The sequence below is a fragment of the Centroberyx gerrardi genome, chromosome 18 (genome assembly GCF_048128805.1).
Source record: "Centroberyx gerrardi isolate f3 chromosome 18, fCenGer3.hap1.cur.20231027, whole genome shotgun sequence".
NCBI lineage: Eukaryota > Metazoa > Chordata > Actinopteri > Beryciformes > Berycidae > Centroberyx > Centroberyx gerrardi.
Window position 1 is genome coordinate 13,344,480 of NC_136014.1, and position 19,622 is coordinate 13,364,101.

A 19,622-nucleotide genomic window follows, 5' to 3' on the forward strand; every position below is an offset into this window, starting at 1 on the left:
ATGACTCACAAATCTTAAAGGAAAAAAGAAAACCAGTCTGATGTCTGACATTCAATGAAATGAATTTCATGTGTTTATTTCAAAATCCTCACTTAAGGCAATTATGAAACCACTGCATAAGGACAAAAGAGAACAGTTGGGGACCTCAGCACTAATCAATGGGTTTCGATGCTCCGCTGTGTCATGGCAACCTGAAAAATATCTCACTTGCATATAATAGTAGTAATTCACAAAGAGATGAAACGTAAATCACGGTCCCTAATATTTTTCCCATATTAACTAAATGCCACTGACACATCACACATTCAAAATAGAAAAGAAAAAAAAATTATATATATATATATATATTAATAAAGTATGCACTTCTAATAGTGTAATACAGCCACATTAGAAAAATAAAAAAAAACTATACTATATATTTCATTTTGACACTCACATGCTTACTAATAAGTGTCATCTTTTTTTTTTTTTCAAGTAAAAAAAATGCACACAACAATGAGCTAATTTCACAGTCAATAAGAAACAGTAATCAAAAGCAACATGACTCAACACACAGTCTCCCTCAATAGGACACTTCCCAAAAAGGTATAAGGGCTAAAATTTAGGCTCAGACAATCAATGAAGGCTTGGTGATATGTACCGATAACGTTCAGTGGGAAACATCCTTTGAGAAGCATGATCATGTATGATTTATGTGTGTGCTGAATCAGAAGTGGTAATGGCGGTGATGCACAATGCCATTTTTTTCTCACCAAGTAGAACTTTGTTTATCCCAACCTCAGTTTTTATTCCGTCTACCAATGCAAAAGTATGTATGTATGGTATGTTTGTATGATTGTGCTTAACTAATGATTTTTCCTTAACGTCACAAGCAACTATAAGACTGAACGGAGCTTTTCAGAATACTTGTGCATGCATATTTAGTATTTTGAATAAGCTCTGGTTCAGAAATGTAATCCATTTCCCAACATTTCAGTCTTCCAACTGGCCTTTATTCCTGAGGGGTTTGGGATAAATGACAATGTGCAGTTCAAGACATTGGAGATTATTTTATTAGGTTAACACAACCTAATTTACCAATATAGTTTATCAACTGATAAAACAATTTCAGCATTATCAAATAGTGCTGTGCTAGTAGTACATACATTAGTACATTAGTTCTGATGGCATGCCATTACCAGGACTGGTGCATCACTGCAATGAAGCACAGCACAGGCCCTCACAAAGGCCCATCTTCACTTAAAGCTGCACTGTGTCGTTTTAGGGAGAAAATAAGACTCTTAATAATTTACAAATGCTTTCAAATCTCATGTCATATTCAAATGACCTTATGAAGCAAACCAAAGGTACTGTGAGTCAAACTTTTTATTCCTGTACTGTAAACGTGGTGGGAGGATAGGAACACCACACAAAATAGGTTCTTTCTAGCTTCAAACAGCACTCCAGCGATAAAATTGTATTCTTGGTACACAGCTAAAGCTTTGACTTAAAACCTTTGAAATTGACATTTAAAATGTCATACAAATAAATATAAAAATTTCCTTCCTAACACTACACAATGCAGCTTTAAGAATTCAGGCAAAAGTGGCACGAGCTCCACGTATTGACTAATATTCGGTAAGAAGGGCAAAAAGTGGTTCTGTGACGTAGTGTAAATGTGCGGGGCGGTCTGAGGGCAGTGTTGTGGTGATTAGCCTATCGTGGTGTAAAACACAGAAAGGGATATTGAAAGGACCTACAAAGTGGAGCACTTATCTAAGTCCATTTGTCTGACACAAATACAGTAACAACAGAGTAGAAGACAGGCTCTGAATAGCTTCCTCCGCCCTACTCAATTCAAAAGGCATCAACATATTCTGAACATTGTTTTACATAATTGTGCAGAATTCTACAAACAAACAAGTAGCAGCCTCTGAAGACATTTTGACAAAACACTAAAAAGACCCAACGAACACAAAAACAATATAAAGGCTTTGTGAAAAAAAAATACAAGTTGCTGGTAGCTTAGTTTTACTGAGTTATATTTTATACAATCTCAAGTTTGTGGCACAAATGTACTGTCTTCCCTACCTAGACATATACTGCATATCGACCCCTACTTCTTTTCTCTGAGTTTGAACTCCAACACCCACTGTGACTCCCATCCTTTCTTCGACCTCTTCCTCTTCGTCGTTGCCAGGCATCTGAACTTTGACCCAGCCGTCGGTCGCCAGGCCGTGCTTCTTCTGGTGCCGCTTGTAATTGTCCCAGTGGCCGGTGGTGTAGCCGCACTCCTGACATTTGTACGGCTTCTCCCCCGTGTGCCGAAGCATATGGCGCTTGAGGTTCATGCTCTGGTTGCAGCTGTAACTGCACACGGCGCACTGGAAGGGCTTGGCGCCCGAGTGCACCCGCTGATGGCGCTTCAGGTTGGCCAGGTTCCCGCAGGCGTAATCGCACAAATGGCACTTGTAAGGTTTCTCGCCCGTGTGCACCCTGTGGTGGCGCTTGAGGTTGTCGAAGTGCGCTGAGGCGTAGTCGCACTGTGGGCACTTGTATGGTTTCTCGCCGCTGTGGGTTTTCATGTGGCGCGCCAAGTGGTTCGGGTAGTGTGTGAGGAAGGGGCAGGCGGCGCAAGTGTAGACCTTGTCGCTGCGCTCGCCGGGGCTGTTGGGTGACGACGAAGAGTCCTTAGTCAGCATTTCAAGGGTACACTTGGCACATATCTGGGCCGAGGTGCCGTCCTCGTCCTCCAGGACAATGCCGCACAACCGGCAAGTAAAAGGGAAAAGTGAAGGGGGCAGGGCGCCGTCCGCTACTCCCCCTCTGGTCTGGACTGTCGCCCTGCTGCCACTGCTGCTGGTGGTCTCCAGAAGAGCTGGGGGCCGGTGGCCAGGAGCTGGGATTGAGCTTGGCAGGGGTGGTGGGGGTGCCCCCTTTAAGCTGTCAAAGGCTGATAGGTAGTCATTGTTCTGGGCGCCCAAATTCAGGTTTGATGTTGGCCTCACAACCTCTGCAACTTCATCAAAAACAAATGAGAAAGTCAGTTAGACTGGATAGTTTGATGCTGGGTGATCAAAGCTATCAAAAAGCAAAAGAAGTTTTTGTCCTCAGACTACTTCAAAATGGTGAAAATACAATTTCATACCCAATTTCATTCACACTGAGACAGACTAGACATTATGCAGATAATTTAAGGGCCGTGTCTATTATTTAAGGAATTTTTCAGATGAAGAAGGAAAGAGTAACACTTATCATTGCCTCTTTTTACCCATTTTTACAGTTTAATTAGACAGTAAAAAAGCAAAAAATATTTGATATTTTTTATATTTGCTGTGAAATTGAGAAATATACACCTGGAGACAATTCAATAACTGCCAATAGAGAGAAAACTATGCCCACTTTCCCTCTTCCTTGCTGCACTAATGTAATTTTGGAGATGATTTAAATATATTATAGAGTAAAGCCTAAATACCTTTGGCTGAAGCACCAGGCTCTTCCACGCTGGGCCTTTGGCCAGTCACTTGCCTCTTCAGGCTGGTTTGGCCACTGGCGGGTCGCGGTGAGTCCTGTCCCACCCCGGCGGAGGGCACATGCATGCGTTGGTGCCTCTTGAGGTTGCCGAGGGAACTGCAGGCAAAAGTGCAGCTGTCACATTTATATGGTTTTTCCCCAGTGTGAATGCGCAGGTGTCTCTGCAGGTTCACCAGCTGGGCTGAGGCGTAGGTGCACAGGGGGCAGTTGAAGGGCTTCTCCCCGTTGTGCGTCTTCATGTGACGCTTCACATGGTTGGCGTAGCGTGAGGAGAAGCCGCACAGGTGGCATGAGTGCACTTTGGACGATCCGTCTTCACCTATCAGTCCTTTCTCACCCAACCCGTTTCCCACCCCTTCGCCGTCGCTCTGCACGTGGGAACCCGAGCGAATCCCACTGACGCTACCGAACGGTGAACAGAAGTCCGTGCTTTTGGCTTCCCTGGAGGCTTTGCAGCACCTAAGGCAGTATGGACCCACCAGGTCTATGCCGGGTCCCAGAGGTTCATCGCGGAGCTGGCCGCAGCCCCTGCAGGACAGGTAGGGGGGGAACGTGGGCTCGGACTGGGCCGCTCTGCCCTCGTCTTCCCTTCCGTTGTCAGTCGTGCTGCGTGAGTTGTCTGCTTCACTTTCCATGCTGAGTTGGCTGTAGGCAGGACTCTGCTCATCACCCAGAGGATACACAGAGAAACCAATCTCGGCAGCTACTTCTGTGTAGGAAAGACACACACACAAAATTATTGTGTTTCCAAGTACTGTGTGTTTTCAACAACAACAGACCTTCAGAAACAGAAAGGATTGTTTAATTCTTTCAATCTGCCTGTCACACCAGTGTTCTGGTTTTGCAAGATTTGCAACTCTCCTATCTCAATCTGGTATGAATTATAGAAATGTGCATTATTCTGTCAAACTGTCGAAAAACAAAGCGCCCAAACCACAAAACTATAACAGATGTTCACACAAATGAACACCAACACCTCGGACCCTGTTATATTTAGACATATTTCAAATAGAATCACCTAAAGAGCGCAGATCTCTCAGTTCAAACAGTATTTCCTTTAGCAAGTCTGGCTGAACGATTCAAAACTGCCTAAATTCTGACAAAGAAAAAACAACATTCAAAAAGGTGCCTGCCTTACCATTCAGGTTGGACTGTGTAAGATAACTTAACTTCTTTTTTTCAGAAGAACACAACGGAATTCCAGAGAAATTCCAAGACTTGATACTCACAGTGCTACCAGCGAGGTTACCTGCGTTGTTATGTTGTTATGCCATCTGGGGTTTTAAGATAAAAAAAAACAAAAAACAACCCTTTCCCAGAAGGCAGAAAGAAAAGCTTCAAGCACGTAGCACTCAGACTTAGGCCAGTGCTGCTCTCTCTGTAAAATGGCCTTCCCACCATGTGAAGCGAAGCAGGCGACAGAAAAGCACCTTCCTCCACAGATGCAGAGGGAGGATGTGAGGAAGGAAAGAGTCGGGACTGCCCTTTTATCCTGCCCCTTGGAAACCCCTCGTGGATGATTACCGAGCCTAATGATAATGATGATGACTATAATGGTAAGGCTGATGATGATGATGATGATAATGATGATGAGGGTAGATGATGATGATGAGGGTAGATGATGATGATGATGATGATGATGATGATGAGGGGGAAACGATAATGGCAGTGGGGTAGTGGGAGCAGAGGCAGCGGCAGATGATGATGATGATGGTGATGATGATGGTGATGATGATGAATAAATGCCCTCCTGTAATGGTGTCCTTGATGGTAATGGCCCTATTTTTATGACCCTTATATAATAATGGTGTCTCAGCTCCTTTTTCTACTTTTCCATTTTTCAGATCATTCTCTCTGACAAAGAGCCATGCTGGGAAATATGGGCTGCAGTGGGAGTTTCATTTCTCTCACTGTGACACAGAGAGGGGCTGCACTTGATACTGAGAGACATAAAGCCCAGCCAGTCCTCTTTGTATTGTCGCCACTTTAGCCACGAAGTTGGGACTGCACTTGCTTTAGTAATACTAGTAAAAAAAGATTTTTCTGGCATGAAAGTCAATTAAACTGAGAGCTTATGCAAACCATAATGAGACCATCGTCCCTGCACCAAGCAAAACACAGCTGAAATAATGAACTAAATTGACTATTATTACAATGACCGGGCTTATGCGATCCTCTTGATTGTCAGACCTCAATTATATAGTCAATGTCAATAGTGAGAATGCGGGAAAACAATATGTCAATTCAAATACAAATACAAAACACTCACTAACGCTAGCTGAAATTGAGAAAGCCAGTGCGCAAGAATGAGGAGTGCAAATAAAACATGCGAGGAGTAGACACAGTAGGACTCTAAAATAAAGAGAAAAACTTGGGCTCAATAAATAACTAAAGATATAGACAGTAGACAGACAGATAGACAGATAAACAGACAGACAGAGAGATAAAAATCAATACACACTGCCTTCAAAACACTTATAAAGCATTGGATTACAAACCTGAGAACTTTTCCAGGCCTAGAATCTTGTTGTCATGATCGGGATCACCAAACTCAAGGTCTTGTCCTAGAAGGAAGTCTGTGTCTAAGGTGAGGTTTCCTGGAGCTTCAATGGCTACACCATCTTCAGAATCCACTATAGTCATAAAAAGGAGCCAATCAACAACATTTGATGACTACTTTCACTTCTCCACAAGTTAAAAGAAGGGTAGTTTCTAATCCAATTTGCATGGAAATTCTATTGTATATCCCTAGAGGGAATGACACACACACACACACACAATGCATAATTACAGAGAGACACCACACCCCTGAAGCAGCTGGAGGTTAAGTGCATTGTTCAGAATCGTTGGCAGCTGGACAGAGATATTATATGGGCTAATAACCGTTTTGTTGGCATTTTTATGAAGATACAAAGCAAATATTAATAATAATTTGTTACAATCAGTTAAAGTCAAGGCAGCAGTGAAATGCTGTTGACATAACTGTTTTTTTATGTATACTACCACTCAAAAGTTTGGACACACCTGATTGAATGTACTTTGTTTTTCATTATCTTAAATCCATTTTGATCTAAAGGCTTCTGCTTAAATGCTTGAAATTGTTTTTTTAGACAAATATAAATAGTGAAGTTGATGCCTATGTATGAATTTCTTTCCAAAGCCTTTGCCTTTCCATCAAGGCAAAGGGCTTTAAAGAATCTAAAATATAAGATAGTTTTGATTTGTTTAACACTTTTCTGGTCACTGCATAATTCCATTTGTGTTGTTTCATAGTTTTGATTTCTTCACTATTATTCTAAAATGTGGAAAATAGTAAAAATAAAGAAAAATGCGTGCGTCCGAACTTTTGACTGGTAGTGCATGTATGGTCCATTTAGAAATATTTGAACATTTTGTAAGTCTTAGTCTATAATTAGACTAATAAATTATTTTGGATGAAGGACTCATTATGAACATGAGACATGGAAGAAGTAGGGTGATGGTAGTGAGACTGCGATCACTTGCTTGTGCTGAGTAAATTATTAAGTCAACAATGCATTCCACACGAGGCACCGGACTACTGGGACGCGTCATGTGGTATAAATTACATTTTAACTATGAGGTTCATGTTACTTTTTCAGTAAGGAGGTTAGTTTTGAGGATTTTCGACAAACTGTTGCTCAAATAATGAAAAGGAAATGGCTTTCTGTAATGTTTGGTTTGATACACCATGCTTTATCAATATTTGGATTTAAACTATACATGTCGATTATTCAAACGAACAAAAAGCTAAAGAATCTTTTTATTCTTGACACTGTATGACAATAAATAAGCCATAATCCTAATATGCAATACTGACTTGTACAAAAATGTAATTACATTATAGTTTTTCCAGATATAACAAGCCAAAAACTCACAAAATGCATTAATTCTTCCCATTTTGCAGCTAAATTTACATCATTCCACTTGTCCAACAATGTCAACTATTGTGTGCACTTTTCGGCCTATCCTACTAATATTAAACTAAGCTGAATTATACATCAATTTAGGTCTCTAAAGCATATGGGCTTGTGGCGCATCAATACATTATCAGCCAGGTCATCTGTAATTGGAGAAGAGACTTGATGTCTTCTGTATGGGTGCAGTTGTTGGATTTGTTCTAGAAAATCCTCTTAGTTCCAGTAAAATGTTGTCACTTTACAAATTTGGGTATACAAGTCGAAAGTCAGGGTTACTCTGAAAAGTCAGAAGGTTATGGTTATGGTTAGGCTATGTGATCTTGGTGCATAACACCATCAGACAGTCTAGGCAGATAAATTAGTCTACAGCCCTACAGGGTACAAACAGCACCAAAGTTTTATCAAAAACACAAACTGATTAACAGTTGACAGATGGCGTTCACTTACTGCAGTTACTGCTAATGACGCCTGAAATTCTAACTTGTTCTCTCAGGCTTAATGGAAACCAACACCCTTGAAACACAGCTGTCACTTTTCAGGAAACAACTACCAGGCCAATTCAAGGACAACATGCACAGCAGCCCATTTAGCAGATTCTCCTGGCATCATGCTACCATCTAGTGGACATTTTGGAGCTTGACAGAGAATGACAATAATCTAGCAAGTGTGTCCGATATGTTCCTCATTTTCACAGAGCCACACCTCAAGTTAACTTAAAATAGAATGGCTTTTATCGTCGACACGGCCATTTAATATGTGGCAACAATAATACCATTTCTCTGAAGGCTGCGATGATTCACTGGGCCAACACCCAGGTCACTAAGCAATGATACACAAGAGGAAGTAACTGTACTGTGAGATTTTTGCACAGCACAGCAATGCCAAATATCCATGTTATAGCTAAGTCTTGGGTGTATTATTGCTATACTAATAGCAGTGTTAAACAGCAGTGTTGCTGTTTAATTTGTAAGTGACAAATTTCTTAAAGTGGTGAGCATTTTCTATGTATAACAGATAGCAGTTACACTCACTCCTCTGGAAGAAATACTATCCTCGCATAGGACTTGTAGGTTCAAGACTGGGTAGTGGCTCACCCCAAGAGGAGGTTATATTCCTTACTAGGATGATTTACACCAGTTGACCGAGATCACATCGCTTTAGTTAGGGTTGTTGTTGTGATTAGTACATTTTAGTAGGGATGAGTGTAAGGGAGATGAAGAAATTGGTTTAACAAATACTGCCCTTCGGCTAATTCGTTGGCATGCATGTCTAGACATACTGACAGGCACAGGGTTCGAGACTGAATTGAGTTATAGATTTTGTTAGCATGTATGGCATCTGTAGCATACAGTATGTACCAGTTAACAGCTTAAGCTCTGTATAAAACAACCATGTAATCATGTGAAAGCTTTTGATATAACCATTCCTCGAGCAGTGTACTACGTACATGTTTACCAACTAGAGGAAACAGACAACACTCAAAAGTAAAAGTAATGCTCATATTCCTAAGATCTCCTCTGACATATGCTCTTTGTCAGCTTCATCTACTCTCATAGCAGCTGGTGAGTGAGCAGCATAAAAACAAGTACATCCCACTCCGAATCAGGTGCTGAACAGAATACAAAACATAGAACAAAAGTAAAATATGCGCACTGCAAGCTGCTCCCAATGTGTCAGATTTTTTTTATGAGAATTTATTAGCTCAAAACATCACATCCACAGGTGTTTATAAATTCATACACTAGGAGCAACCTGCAGTGAGCAGATTCTACTTTTGCTCTACAAGCCTGTGAGTGTCGAGGTCTGATTAAAGGATGGCGGTAACGATTTCAGGAAACAGGCTAGGCTATACTTTGACTACTTGATCTTTAAATACCTACACTTGACTGGCTGTGGATTCTGCTGTTTTTTTCTTGGCATCTTCCAGTCAGCCTCTCTCCTTTTTGCAACGTCTTCTGGAAGACTTCCAAAACCATCAGCTCATTCTCATCCCTTTGGAACTTCTTCTTCGGTATTTCTAAAGATGAAAGACAGAAAACACAAACAGCTTGGGGTTAGTGCTGTAACTGTCGCACATCTTTGCTTGGTTGGAACAAACTGTGGTATAAAGCGTTAATAACAATATAACAGGCTGGGACAGCTCATGTTAGTTAACATTCACTTCTATCACCTATAGCTGTGACAGAGAGGTGTTTGTCTCACCCCCAAATCTGTGACATCATATCCATGTACAGCTCTATTGAAAATGAATAAGAAAGCACGACTGTAAGAGCACCAGGAGGATTTTCTGGCCATATTTGTATACTGACTGTACACTGTGATGATGACTTCTATGGTCTGTAATGTTTAGCCTTGTATTGAGTAGCATTACCCTTTAACTGGCATCATTTACAAATGATAGATCTGCTGAAATGTAGGTAGCCAACGAGCTAGTTTAGCAAGATGGCTAACATTAGCTTTGGCATTTGAGGCAGCAATTGGAAAGTAAGGATAGCAAGCAAGTTAGCTATTTACCCAGAAAACTAAATCACAGACAACATAAAGCTATTGTTAACTATATGCAATGCAAATGCCAGTGGCATTTCGGAAAGCTGTCGGTACCCGACCTAATAATGTAATCCAAGCGCGTCCTCATCAGCTAACACTAGCCTGTAGTACTGACTGGCAGGTACCATCATTAGCTAATGTTAGCCGTGGCTAACCGTGTTAACCAATAGCTAAATTAGCCGAGCAGCTAACGTTAACTTAACTAGCTGTCAAGCTAACTTACCTAAAATACGTAAATATTCCTGTCGATTGCGATGTTTACAGTCGCTGTACGCGTCATTAGATGGGAAGTACACTTGGTCAAATGCAGAGCGTCTAGAGATCCGCCATTTCTTCATGAGCTGCGGTGACAAAGAAAGGCAATTAATGGTGTTTTTCATAACTTAATTGATTTTCTGATTCCCATTGTATACATTCTCTTCCGCTTACTTAGGTGTTTCCGTTTCCGAAAACAATTTCCGGTGACGCACTCACTGCAGTGTGGTATTTGTAGTTCTTGTATATGAGCTGAAAAAAATCCACATCTACACTAAATATCTTTGCAATGCTGGACCTATGTGTCTGTTTATTAAGCAGAGGACTTCACCAATTCTTCGTATAGGTTACAAAAACACAGTGTTCTCATGTAATGGAAGGGAAGTGTACTGTCAAGCACTAGAATCATGAAAGAAAAGAAAAACAACAAACTTCAATTATTAATAGACTATCTGTTATTCACAGTGGACTGAAACCAAATCAGCACAGATCTAGCTCATTCATAAAGCACAAGATAAAAGTCAACAACATTTACTCATGCAAAGATTAAGATTTTGAATAGCCTATAAGATAAGGGCCCAACACAGAATGCTACAAAGGCAATATGCTATAAATGTAGGAGGAATTTGACTTGAAGACATGTGGCTACATGTTCTTCGCTTTACATCAAGAAAATTGGTGAAGATACAAATTAATGCATTATTTTGCTCATGTTTTATGATATTTTGTTTCATTTGTGCATTTCACAAAACAATCAAAAGCTATCATGAGGAGATCTGGTGATTATATTTTTTACCTGAGCATCTCCACCAATTCAATCCTGTTCAGAACTAGCATGTCAGTGATTTTCTCCAGGTACCTAAAAAAATTCTGGCCAACCTTATCCATTATCAAATTAAGAAAATGTTTGTTGACACATAATACAAGGTTGCACAATTTATTCAGATTTAGGCCCTGTAGATTATGACATACAGGCCTACCCATATGTGTTTTACCTTGATAATCAGTAATCTCTAAAATCAGGAGGTGCAGATGAGATGTAAAATCTTTTAGTCAACCATTGCTCTTTCTTCCTGCTTCCTGTTTCTCTGAGGATATTTCCTTCCCCCTGAAAGCTTTTTCACTGGGGTGCCACAAATACTTTACACCACAATGCTTTTCAAATTCAATGTCTCTGATAGAAACGCCTTTCACTGTTTTTGCTAATTTGATTTGACAAAATCAGCTCCCATGATATCATGAAGGAACATGCTCAGACTTTAACATGTAGGTGTTGCAGGTATACCTTCACAGCAGGTCCATTTAAGCATCTAACTTTCTAGGGAAAGGTCACTTATCTGCACAATGTTTTGTATAGGCTGTATGTCCTCAGGGTTAGTTGACCCTGGGACAATTAATCTGTGTCTACCAATAGGCAAGAATCTGTAAACTCAGAGCAGTCCCACAAATTCTTCTCTGTTAGTTACACAATGATATTCACTAATGAAAAAGAACTATTATAATCCTATAACAAATTTTAGGGGGATACACATTTCACTGTAAAACTACAAGTCCATATAGGAATATTATAGCGATACCATATAAGAGATTAAAATACCATCAAGCAGAAAAATGTCACTATAAACTCACTACTGAGAACCACAGACCCACTCTAAGTGGCTATTATTGGAATATTGCACAGATTTATAGACTTTAGGCTGAGGCTGTAAAGTAACCTTTAGAAAAGTTCCATATAGGCTATTTGCATTTAACTATGGACAAATCCGATCACACATCTATGTGTGCATTTTCATCAACATTAATTAGACTCACTAGAAAGTGTTTCATGGCAGTTGTTGTTAAAGTGGGGTCCAGGGACCTCCTGGGGTCGTTGAGAGGGTTGCAGGGGGTCCACCTTGCAAAATGAGGAATAGATTAATTAAACCCACTTATATCCCAAGTTATAGAATGTAGAAAAATGATTACTCTACTCGTGTTTCACTATCATCACTATTATATCCCCACCTACACTATAGACAGCTGTAGTCTACAATTAAATAAAAAAAAAAAGCCTCCCATATGAGGTTCATGGGACAAAATCTTTGGTTGTATGTGGCCCAATGTGTGTCTATTTGGCACTGAAGACGTTTGAGAGCCCCTGTGTTTTATGTGACTGGGGTTTATGAATTGGAGATCCTGCATTTCTGCGTCATCCCATTGGTCCATGTCACCGCAGTGTGCCTCCCCTCAGGCCGCTGCGAAACCATCAGTCTGCTGCCGTAGCCTGCCGGGGGAAGGCTGTCCTCAGCGGGGATCTCCTCTCCTCTGTCCCGGACCGGGCCGCCCTGTACCGAATTCTCCCTCTCTGCACCTTCGATGGTCAGATATGTTTTCGGGGCAGCAGCATTAGGAGGAGGAGGGGGGTTTCTGTGCTACTGTTTGGTCCTCAAGGGGAGGAGCCAGTTGTTGATTCAACGCTGCAAAGAGAAGGCGCTGGAGAGAGAGGTAAGATACCGTTTACGTAATAGAAATTATTGTGTTTTATCTGCTTCCTGGACAGGCTTTCAAAAGCGCCTTTAGACAGCGGTGTTTTGGTTATTGTTCGTGACTACTAGACTACAAGCGGGTTTTGAGATGGAGATGAATGCGAATACGTAGCCTAATAACCTTGCCACTCCCTGCAATAGCCTGCTGATGCCCTGGACAGACCCCCTTTAAATAATTAAAGTGGATGTGTGTATATGATTTTTTTTTAAATAGGCTGGAAATGGTGCATCGCTGCCTTCGATTAGCCCGCTTTGATCACGACTAAAGTTTTCATTTCATTTATAAATTGTGTTCCCAGAATGTATTTGTCATATGGTGTATTTGGTCATTTGGTTGAATAATACTAGTCTAATTTAGGCTACGGTGAAGAGTTGAAGTAAATAGGCCTAAATCACGAGTGCGAGTAATTACCATTAAGAACTATAGCATCTTATAATGCATTTTATGACGATACTATGTTATAATAATGTCACAGCAAAACTATATGTCTGTATAGGAATATTGCAGTGATATAGGAGAAAATAAAGTACCATAAGGTCACTATAAACTCACTGTTGAGTACCAGACACACCATCAGTCCCTATAGGAATAGGCTACTAATAGGAATAGCCTATTTCGGTTAGGGATACCGCGGGGCAGTGGAGGTGTGTGTGGGCTGTCTGAGGTCACTCACATGCCTCTGAAACCCGCATTGCTGCTGTGGGCTTCTGTCCAGTGAAGAGATATTTAATAGGGTGCATCATCACGCTTTCTCCCCGTGGTACAAGTCGACATTGGTGCCCGAAATCTCACCTTCCGTCAACTGCTTGCATAGCAACAGCTCGTTAACAACAAGTGTCACATCCTCCAAAACGAGACGCAGTCCCCCTGTGATAACACGGCCCAGCTCAAAGGGCAGCATCAAAAAGGTGGGCGTTTCGACCCCTACTAGCTGTGGCATTTTAAAAGGAGGGGGGGGGGGGGGGGGGGGGGCAGCTTTGGGGCAGATGCTTGTTGTGTAATAATCCCATCTGTCATTCTGATTTCATAGGTCAGAGTGAAAAACTATAGGCTCCAACCTACATGTTTATACATTTAAAAAGGCCTGCTCTATTTAATCAGGAATGACTTTTGAGCAACTCATCACTTACTTGCTCTAGTCCAGATTTACTGAATCCAGGGTTTGATTTTTGAACGGAAATGATGGAGGTTCATGACAGCTTGTATCATTTGCTCTTCACTCATTAAAGGCTTGTTGTCTGTGTGTCCAATGTAAAGAGATCAGATTAAGCATAATTTCCTCTGGATAATTCTCTCCTGATGTGAGCCTGCACCATCTGTGCATTAGGTCAAATCTCCCAGTAGTATGCCACCACTCCCTCTATGTTTACCTCACCAAATATTTTTTTTTAGCAGTTGCTTTCATTGTTCTGTATCAGGTGTATTTTCATCTTGCGTGGCTTGTATTAATAGCAATACACCTCTGGTAGCATTACAGTTCAAGCTGGGTCACTATGGGAGCGCCGCATCGGATGTTTTTGGTAACTTAGATGGGTATCACAGCCAGCTAATTAAACTTTTACTCCCTAATGTTTACCTGTAGTAACATTGCCAGTGAAGCGTGTTTGTGTTTATATGACATGTATGCAGCTTTTGCTGACAGACAGAAATTGGTGTGATTCAGGATAGTGAATCATGTCCAAAGGGTAAGAAAACAGGACTTCAGCCAAAGCCTTTGTACATTATGTAATGGTGTCTAGTGTTGCTGTTGGCAAGGGGATTGGTTGTCTATTGTCCTTTGGAAATAAATGAAATATGAGGCACGGCTGCTGTGAATTAAAACTGAAGCATGCTGCAGAAGCTTTTTGTTTTTGTCTGCTGCCGTAGTTGCTAGTAAATGGAATGGAAGGGGTGTTATTTGATGGTGAATACTTCCTCGGGGCAAAAAAGCAGTTGGTGTGGAAGGGGCGTTTGGGTACCAAAACAAAGGCTGTTGAAAGCAAGTTGGTGTTGAGCAGGACAGTGAACATCCATCCAGCTGCTCCAGGGAAATGGCTGCTGAGTGCCCTCGTACTCTGAACCCTCTGGAGACGTGTGTGTGAGAGAGTCCCATCTACGAGTGTGTGTCAGCGCGACATGTGAAATAAGAAATTCCTAGTTACATTGTGAATGATATGGGGATGTGTTGATCTGGTGTTGTATATCTGTAAATTCGTATCATATCATGGGTTTAGTAGGCAAGTTACGATGAAATAGGATGAGTAAATATGAGTTATAACACTGTAGAGCTGCACATACTGTATTCTAAAGTGTACCCTCTACTTTTTAATATGCGAGGACTGCGGAGAAGAGGATTTCTCTTTCAGGACTTTCTGTTATTTATCTTCAGAAGAATCCAGCTTCCAGAAAGCCTAATTCCCACGGGACTCTATTCAACATCCATTGATTTTTCCCTCTCCTCAGTGGCATGGTTACCTAACCCTCAGTGGGACTAGGTGTTTCTCCTGTTGGCCGGACCCTGTAACACAATAACAGCAGCCTTACAATGGGTATTATTGTAGGTGGGGTGGGAGCTATGGTTCACTCAGTTTTACATGTACAGGATTGTGCAAACTCAATTTTTATAACAATGATGTAAAGAAATCAACTCGATATTTAGGTCAGTATTTCCACTTGGATGGAGGCTGCAAATCCCCCCAAAAATGGTGGTTTATACAGTATATTCATTGGCAGTGAAGCAAAGTTCTTGGGTAGATTTTGTTTTTGCCCCTTAATTCTCAGTAATCCCTCAAGACATCTTAAGAATTTGAGTTCTTGTTAAGGCTGATTTATGTAATTGTTCGTTCTCTGTGGCCAAGAATTCTCTCGAAAAAGGAGTGAAGTAAAAAAAACATCAAAGGAGGTCAAATGTTTAAGTGGATGTTATGTTTCTTTGCCCTGAGGAGCATTTTATGGTATACTGTACACACACACACACATACACACGCATGTACACACATGCACACACACGCTCACTCATTCAAGAGAAAAGAAAATCATTAAGCTGTAAACTGCTGCTGCTGTGTTCTCTGTCCCTCAGCATCTGTGTCCATCTCTTGTGCTCTACTGTATTTTCCCTGGAGCCTTCTGAGGAAGGACATTAACCAAAGAAAATAAGAACTCCCTTCCCCTTCCCCTCTCCCCTCTCCCCTTCCTCCACATCCTCATCATCCCTTCTTTGAACCTAATGAGAAAGTGTTGACAAAAGTTGGTAAAACTCGCTCCTGTGGTAGAAATACTCAGCATTCAGCAGATACAGGAATGAGTTTTTGAATTAGCTCAGTTGGTAGCCTGGAGGTGTTTTGTTGCCGGCAGGCACAAAATTCTTCTGGGTTTGAGATCAGCAGGAGATTGACACCAAGAAGATGTTATTGGACTTGTGAGCATGAATGGCACTAGCAACACTGGATTTTCATTGATTTCAACTGGGCAGGTCACTATCTTCAAAGATTAGATTATCACATATTCACTTTAAACTTCTAGGAGGATCTATTGATTCATTATTTTGTTTAGTTTTTGTTAGTATTGAATTTGTTTAAAATGAACACGTATTTTTTCTGATTTTGATGTTGTTGCAAGTGTGCTATTATCCCTCCCAAGGTAGCACTTTATTGCTTGTAATTTTTGTTTGTGACCCTCATTCAGTAGTTTTCACAATATGGATTCAGCCTTTAAATAGGAACGTGCAATATGCCTGTATCATAGCTACTGGCCGTGGAAGACAAACAGCATCTTGTCATCCAGAGGCTTCTGCAATTTCCATCTCTATATCCAGATGATTTGAATGTGTGTCTGTGCCTGTGTGCATGAGAACATGTGTGTGTGTGTGTATGTGTGTGCATGTGGGTGTGTTTTGTTTCAGGGGCTTTTGATGGGTGGATGATCTGATTCAGGATGACGAATGTCTTACAGTGCAAGGATGGACTGCATGGTCTGAGACAGGCAAAATGGGCGAGGGCAGTGAGCAGGACCGCTGGAGTGAAAGAAAGGGGTCACAGTGTAATATATAGATGATTCAGTTGAATGTTGAAGTGATATAGTGCACTAGTAAATATGTCTCTCTCCCTAAAGAGCTGAACAATAATAGAAATGCAAAGTTTAGATCATTATATATAAATTAGTTTTGGTCTTTGAATTCATTCATTATACACAATCATCTTTGAAATTCAGCTCACATTGCTTCTGTTAAACGTTTTAGCCTCGACATTGAAACATAAGACCGTCTTGCATTGTTTCATGGATGCATGTTTTTATATGTGCACGTTCTCCAACTGTCATTCCATCCGATGAGTCTGAGGAAGTGTTTGCAGGTATTTCTAACGTGATGCACTGTTGCCATAATGTTCTGTGCAGTTTAAATTTTAAATGCACAGTCTGTACGAAGTGGCTGCCTGCCTCTCTGGGTGATGGAGCGCCTTTCCTCTGCTGAGCAAAAAGCAGTGGGTTCTGTGCAAAGCAACTATTTGAATTGCGAATATGTTGAGGGAAAACTCTGTTCCCTCACAATGGCAAGTTATCTGAATCGTTAGGCAGCAAATTGTATTGTCTAATTACTTGGCTATCTGTCTTTTAGTGTGGAGCGATAAGCCTTCACCGGAGCCCACTGGGCTTTAATAAAAGACACTGCAAATTTGTGTGATGGTGTGTGTGTGTTTACGTGTGTGTTTGTATGTTTGTCAGTGTGTCTGTGTGCGCTCAAGCATGTGCATGTGTGCATTCATACACGTATGTGAGCGTGTATGCATGCATATACAGCAAGGATGTGTGCATGCACATTCAACTCGGTGTGTATTTGTTACTTGTGTGCTTTTGATGTCTTTATGTGTGGGAAATTCTTCTATAAATAATAAATAATAAATGTGCTCCTCACAGTGGGTGGCGCCTTAGGATCCTGAGATTTAGCGAAGAAAGTCTCTCTCCACGGAATACGGATGTTGGGGAAATTTGAGTGGATGCACAATCAAGAAAAGATAACACAGTTAGTTAGGAAGAGGGATGCAGAAAAGCTGTGTTTGAAGAAGACTAAATAATCTGTAGGCCTCTGCTCTTTGAAGTTGTTGTTGAAGACGCTTCGTTCTTTATGTCACCGATGACTTGACTCTCCACAGAATGAATCCCCTGCTTTGTTTATAACATTTTTCTAGTTAGCAAATTGAAGTTTCAACTAGAACTCACCCCTTGAGACTCATGAGAACAATCTAGAGCTTAATGTTGGGAAAAGTAAAGAGATGGCGGAGGATTTTTGTTGACAATACTGAAGTCCAAACATGATTGATGGTAGTGGAGAGAGTCTCCTTAAATCCTAACATCCTACACCAACATCCTAATACAGAAAGCTCACCAGAGACTCTACTTCCGTCAACAGCTGAAAAAAACCAACAAGTCCTCCAAAAAACATGTAAGTCAGGAATCTTTGATGCGCTTTTACAGCGCTGTGATTGAAATTGTCACTTTTTCTGTGACTGTTTGGTATCGCAGCACATCTCTCAGGACAGGAGGCAGTTTGAAAGAATTGTATACACGGCAGCAAAACTCATCTGCCCCAACCTTGCCATTGTCTCTCCTGTATTCTCCACCTGTGTGCAACATAAAGCCCTGAATACGTTCATAGACACCTCTCACCTTTCAGTTTTCATGTCACCTTTTGTGAAGCAGTGAAAATGTTGAATTCAATGGGTTTGGGCTCTACAAATCCACCAGCACTTCATTTTATTCAATTAATTTTACTTTACTTTTATTGCTTTTTTAATTGTGCCACCTGTCACTTTTTGTACTTCTGGAGATCTATTAACTGGCCTTGTCTGACTGATTTGCATATTTACCAGATGTCTAGACTATTGTCTAGACAAATTCCTAGCAACCTAAGTTGATATAGCAATTTTGAGTTTTATATGTCAATAATGTATTTAAATATTTGTTTTGATGCAAAAAAAAACCAACTGGTATTTCCAAGAAGGTCCTTTAGCATTACTTTTTGCTTGCTCTTTTGGCTTGCTCATATGTGTTATAGCTGGTTTAAATGATTTACTTGTGGTTTTTAAGGTATGCAGAGGGCTGGAATATAAACAGAACTATCTCTGGATCGGTATGGAAAGAGGACAGGAAGGCAGGTTAGGCGCTGCAGTGTTACATAAATCCAGATTCTTTGTGCATTCCTGTTGAAAGAATGATGAAGCATATAGCTCTTAAAGTGATACACTGCCTCCGGCCCTTGAAATTGATCTGAAATAAAAGCGTGCATCATTTATGGATTTTGCTTTTTCTATAATTACAGAAGTAGCAAAAGGGATACTATCTTTGATCTCGAAATAGATAATAATCTATAATCATATCATATTTCATGCCTAACCTCACAGCCGTATTTGACGTAGTGCCAATATGGAGACAGCTACTGTCAGTTAGGCTATTTTAATTGGTCTGGGGTGGCGTGAATCATCTCATGCTCCCATTGCTCTCAGGGCCTGATTATGAAAGCATGCTGTTGCCTGATGGAAGCAGAATGAGTTGTCTGTGCTGTCTATCACCGCCTTTCCTCTGCCTCGTCCTCCTTCTCCCCAAACCTTTCTGTCAAACCAGTCTGAAATGTCTCATCCATCTGCTCTTGGTATTTACTCTTTGTGTCTCATGCCTCTGACCTTATTGCTCATGTCTGAGGCTGAATGATGTGCAGATCCCAGCCATGTTACCAAAGCCCTTCTCCTGTTTTCAGCTCAAATTCAGCGGATAGAAATAACACTTTGGGAGTTTTAAATAGAGATTCAGAAATAAAATAGGGTAGCTTTTTAAAATGTTCTATGCTATTTTTGTGACATTATAGGTCGGTAT

At 40.9% G+C, this 19,622-nt stretch overlaps 1 protein-coding gene across 1 annotated transcript; it reads right to left on the bottom strand.

The window, feature by feature from the left end:
* Positions 1–43: 43 nt before the first annotated feature.
* znf513a (zinc finger protein 513a) lies at positions 44–10,346 on the bottom strand. The gene is made up of 5 exons (XM_071916432.2): positions 10,222–10,346; positions 9,332–9,468; positions 6,012–6,146; positions 3,455–4,222; positions 44–2,998 (listed from the first exon to the last, which is right to left on the bottom strand). Exons 2-5 carry the CDS (start codon positions 9,369–9,371, stop codon positions 2,067–2,069), a joined length of 1,875 nt encoding a protein of 624 aa, XP_071772533.2. The 5' UTR covers positions 9,372–9,468; positions 10,222–10,346; the 3' UTR covers positions 44–2,066.
* Between the last annotated feature and the right edge of the window lie 9,276 nt (positions 10,347–19,622).

Coding starts and splice junctions, on each gene's coding strand:
- znf513a (XM_071916432.2), bottom strand. CDS start 9,371: ATGCCAAGAAAAAAACAGCAGAATCCACAGCCAGTCAAGT. Junction 6,147..9,331: donor GAATCCACAGCCAGTCAAGT/GTAGGTATTTAA, acceptor TTATGACTATAG/TGGATTCTGAAGATGGTGTA. Junction 2,999..3,454: donor GCCTGGTGCTTCAGCCAAAG/GTATTTAGGCTT, acceptor TTTTTGATGAAG/TTGCAGAGGTTGTGAGGCCA.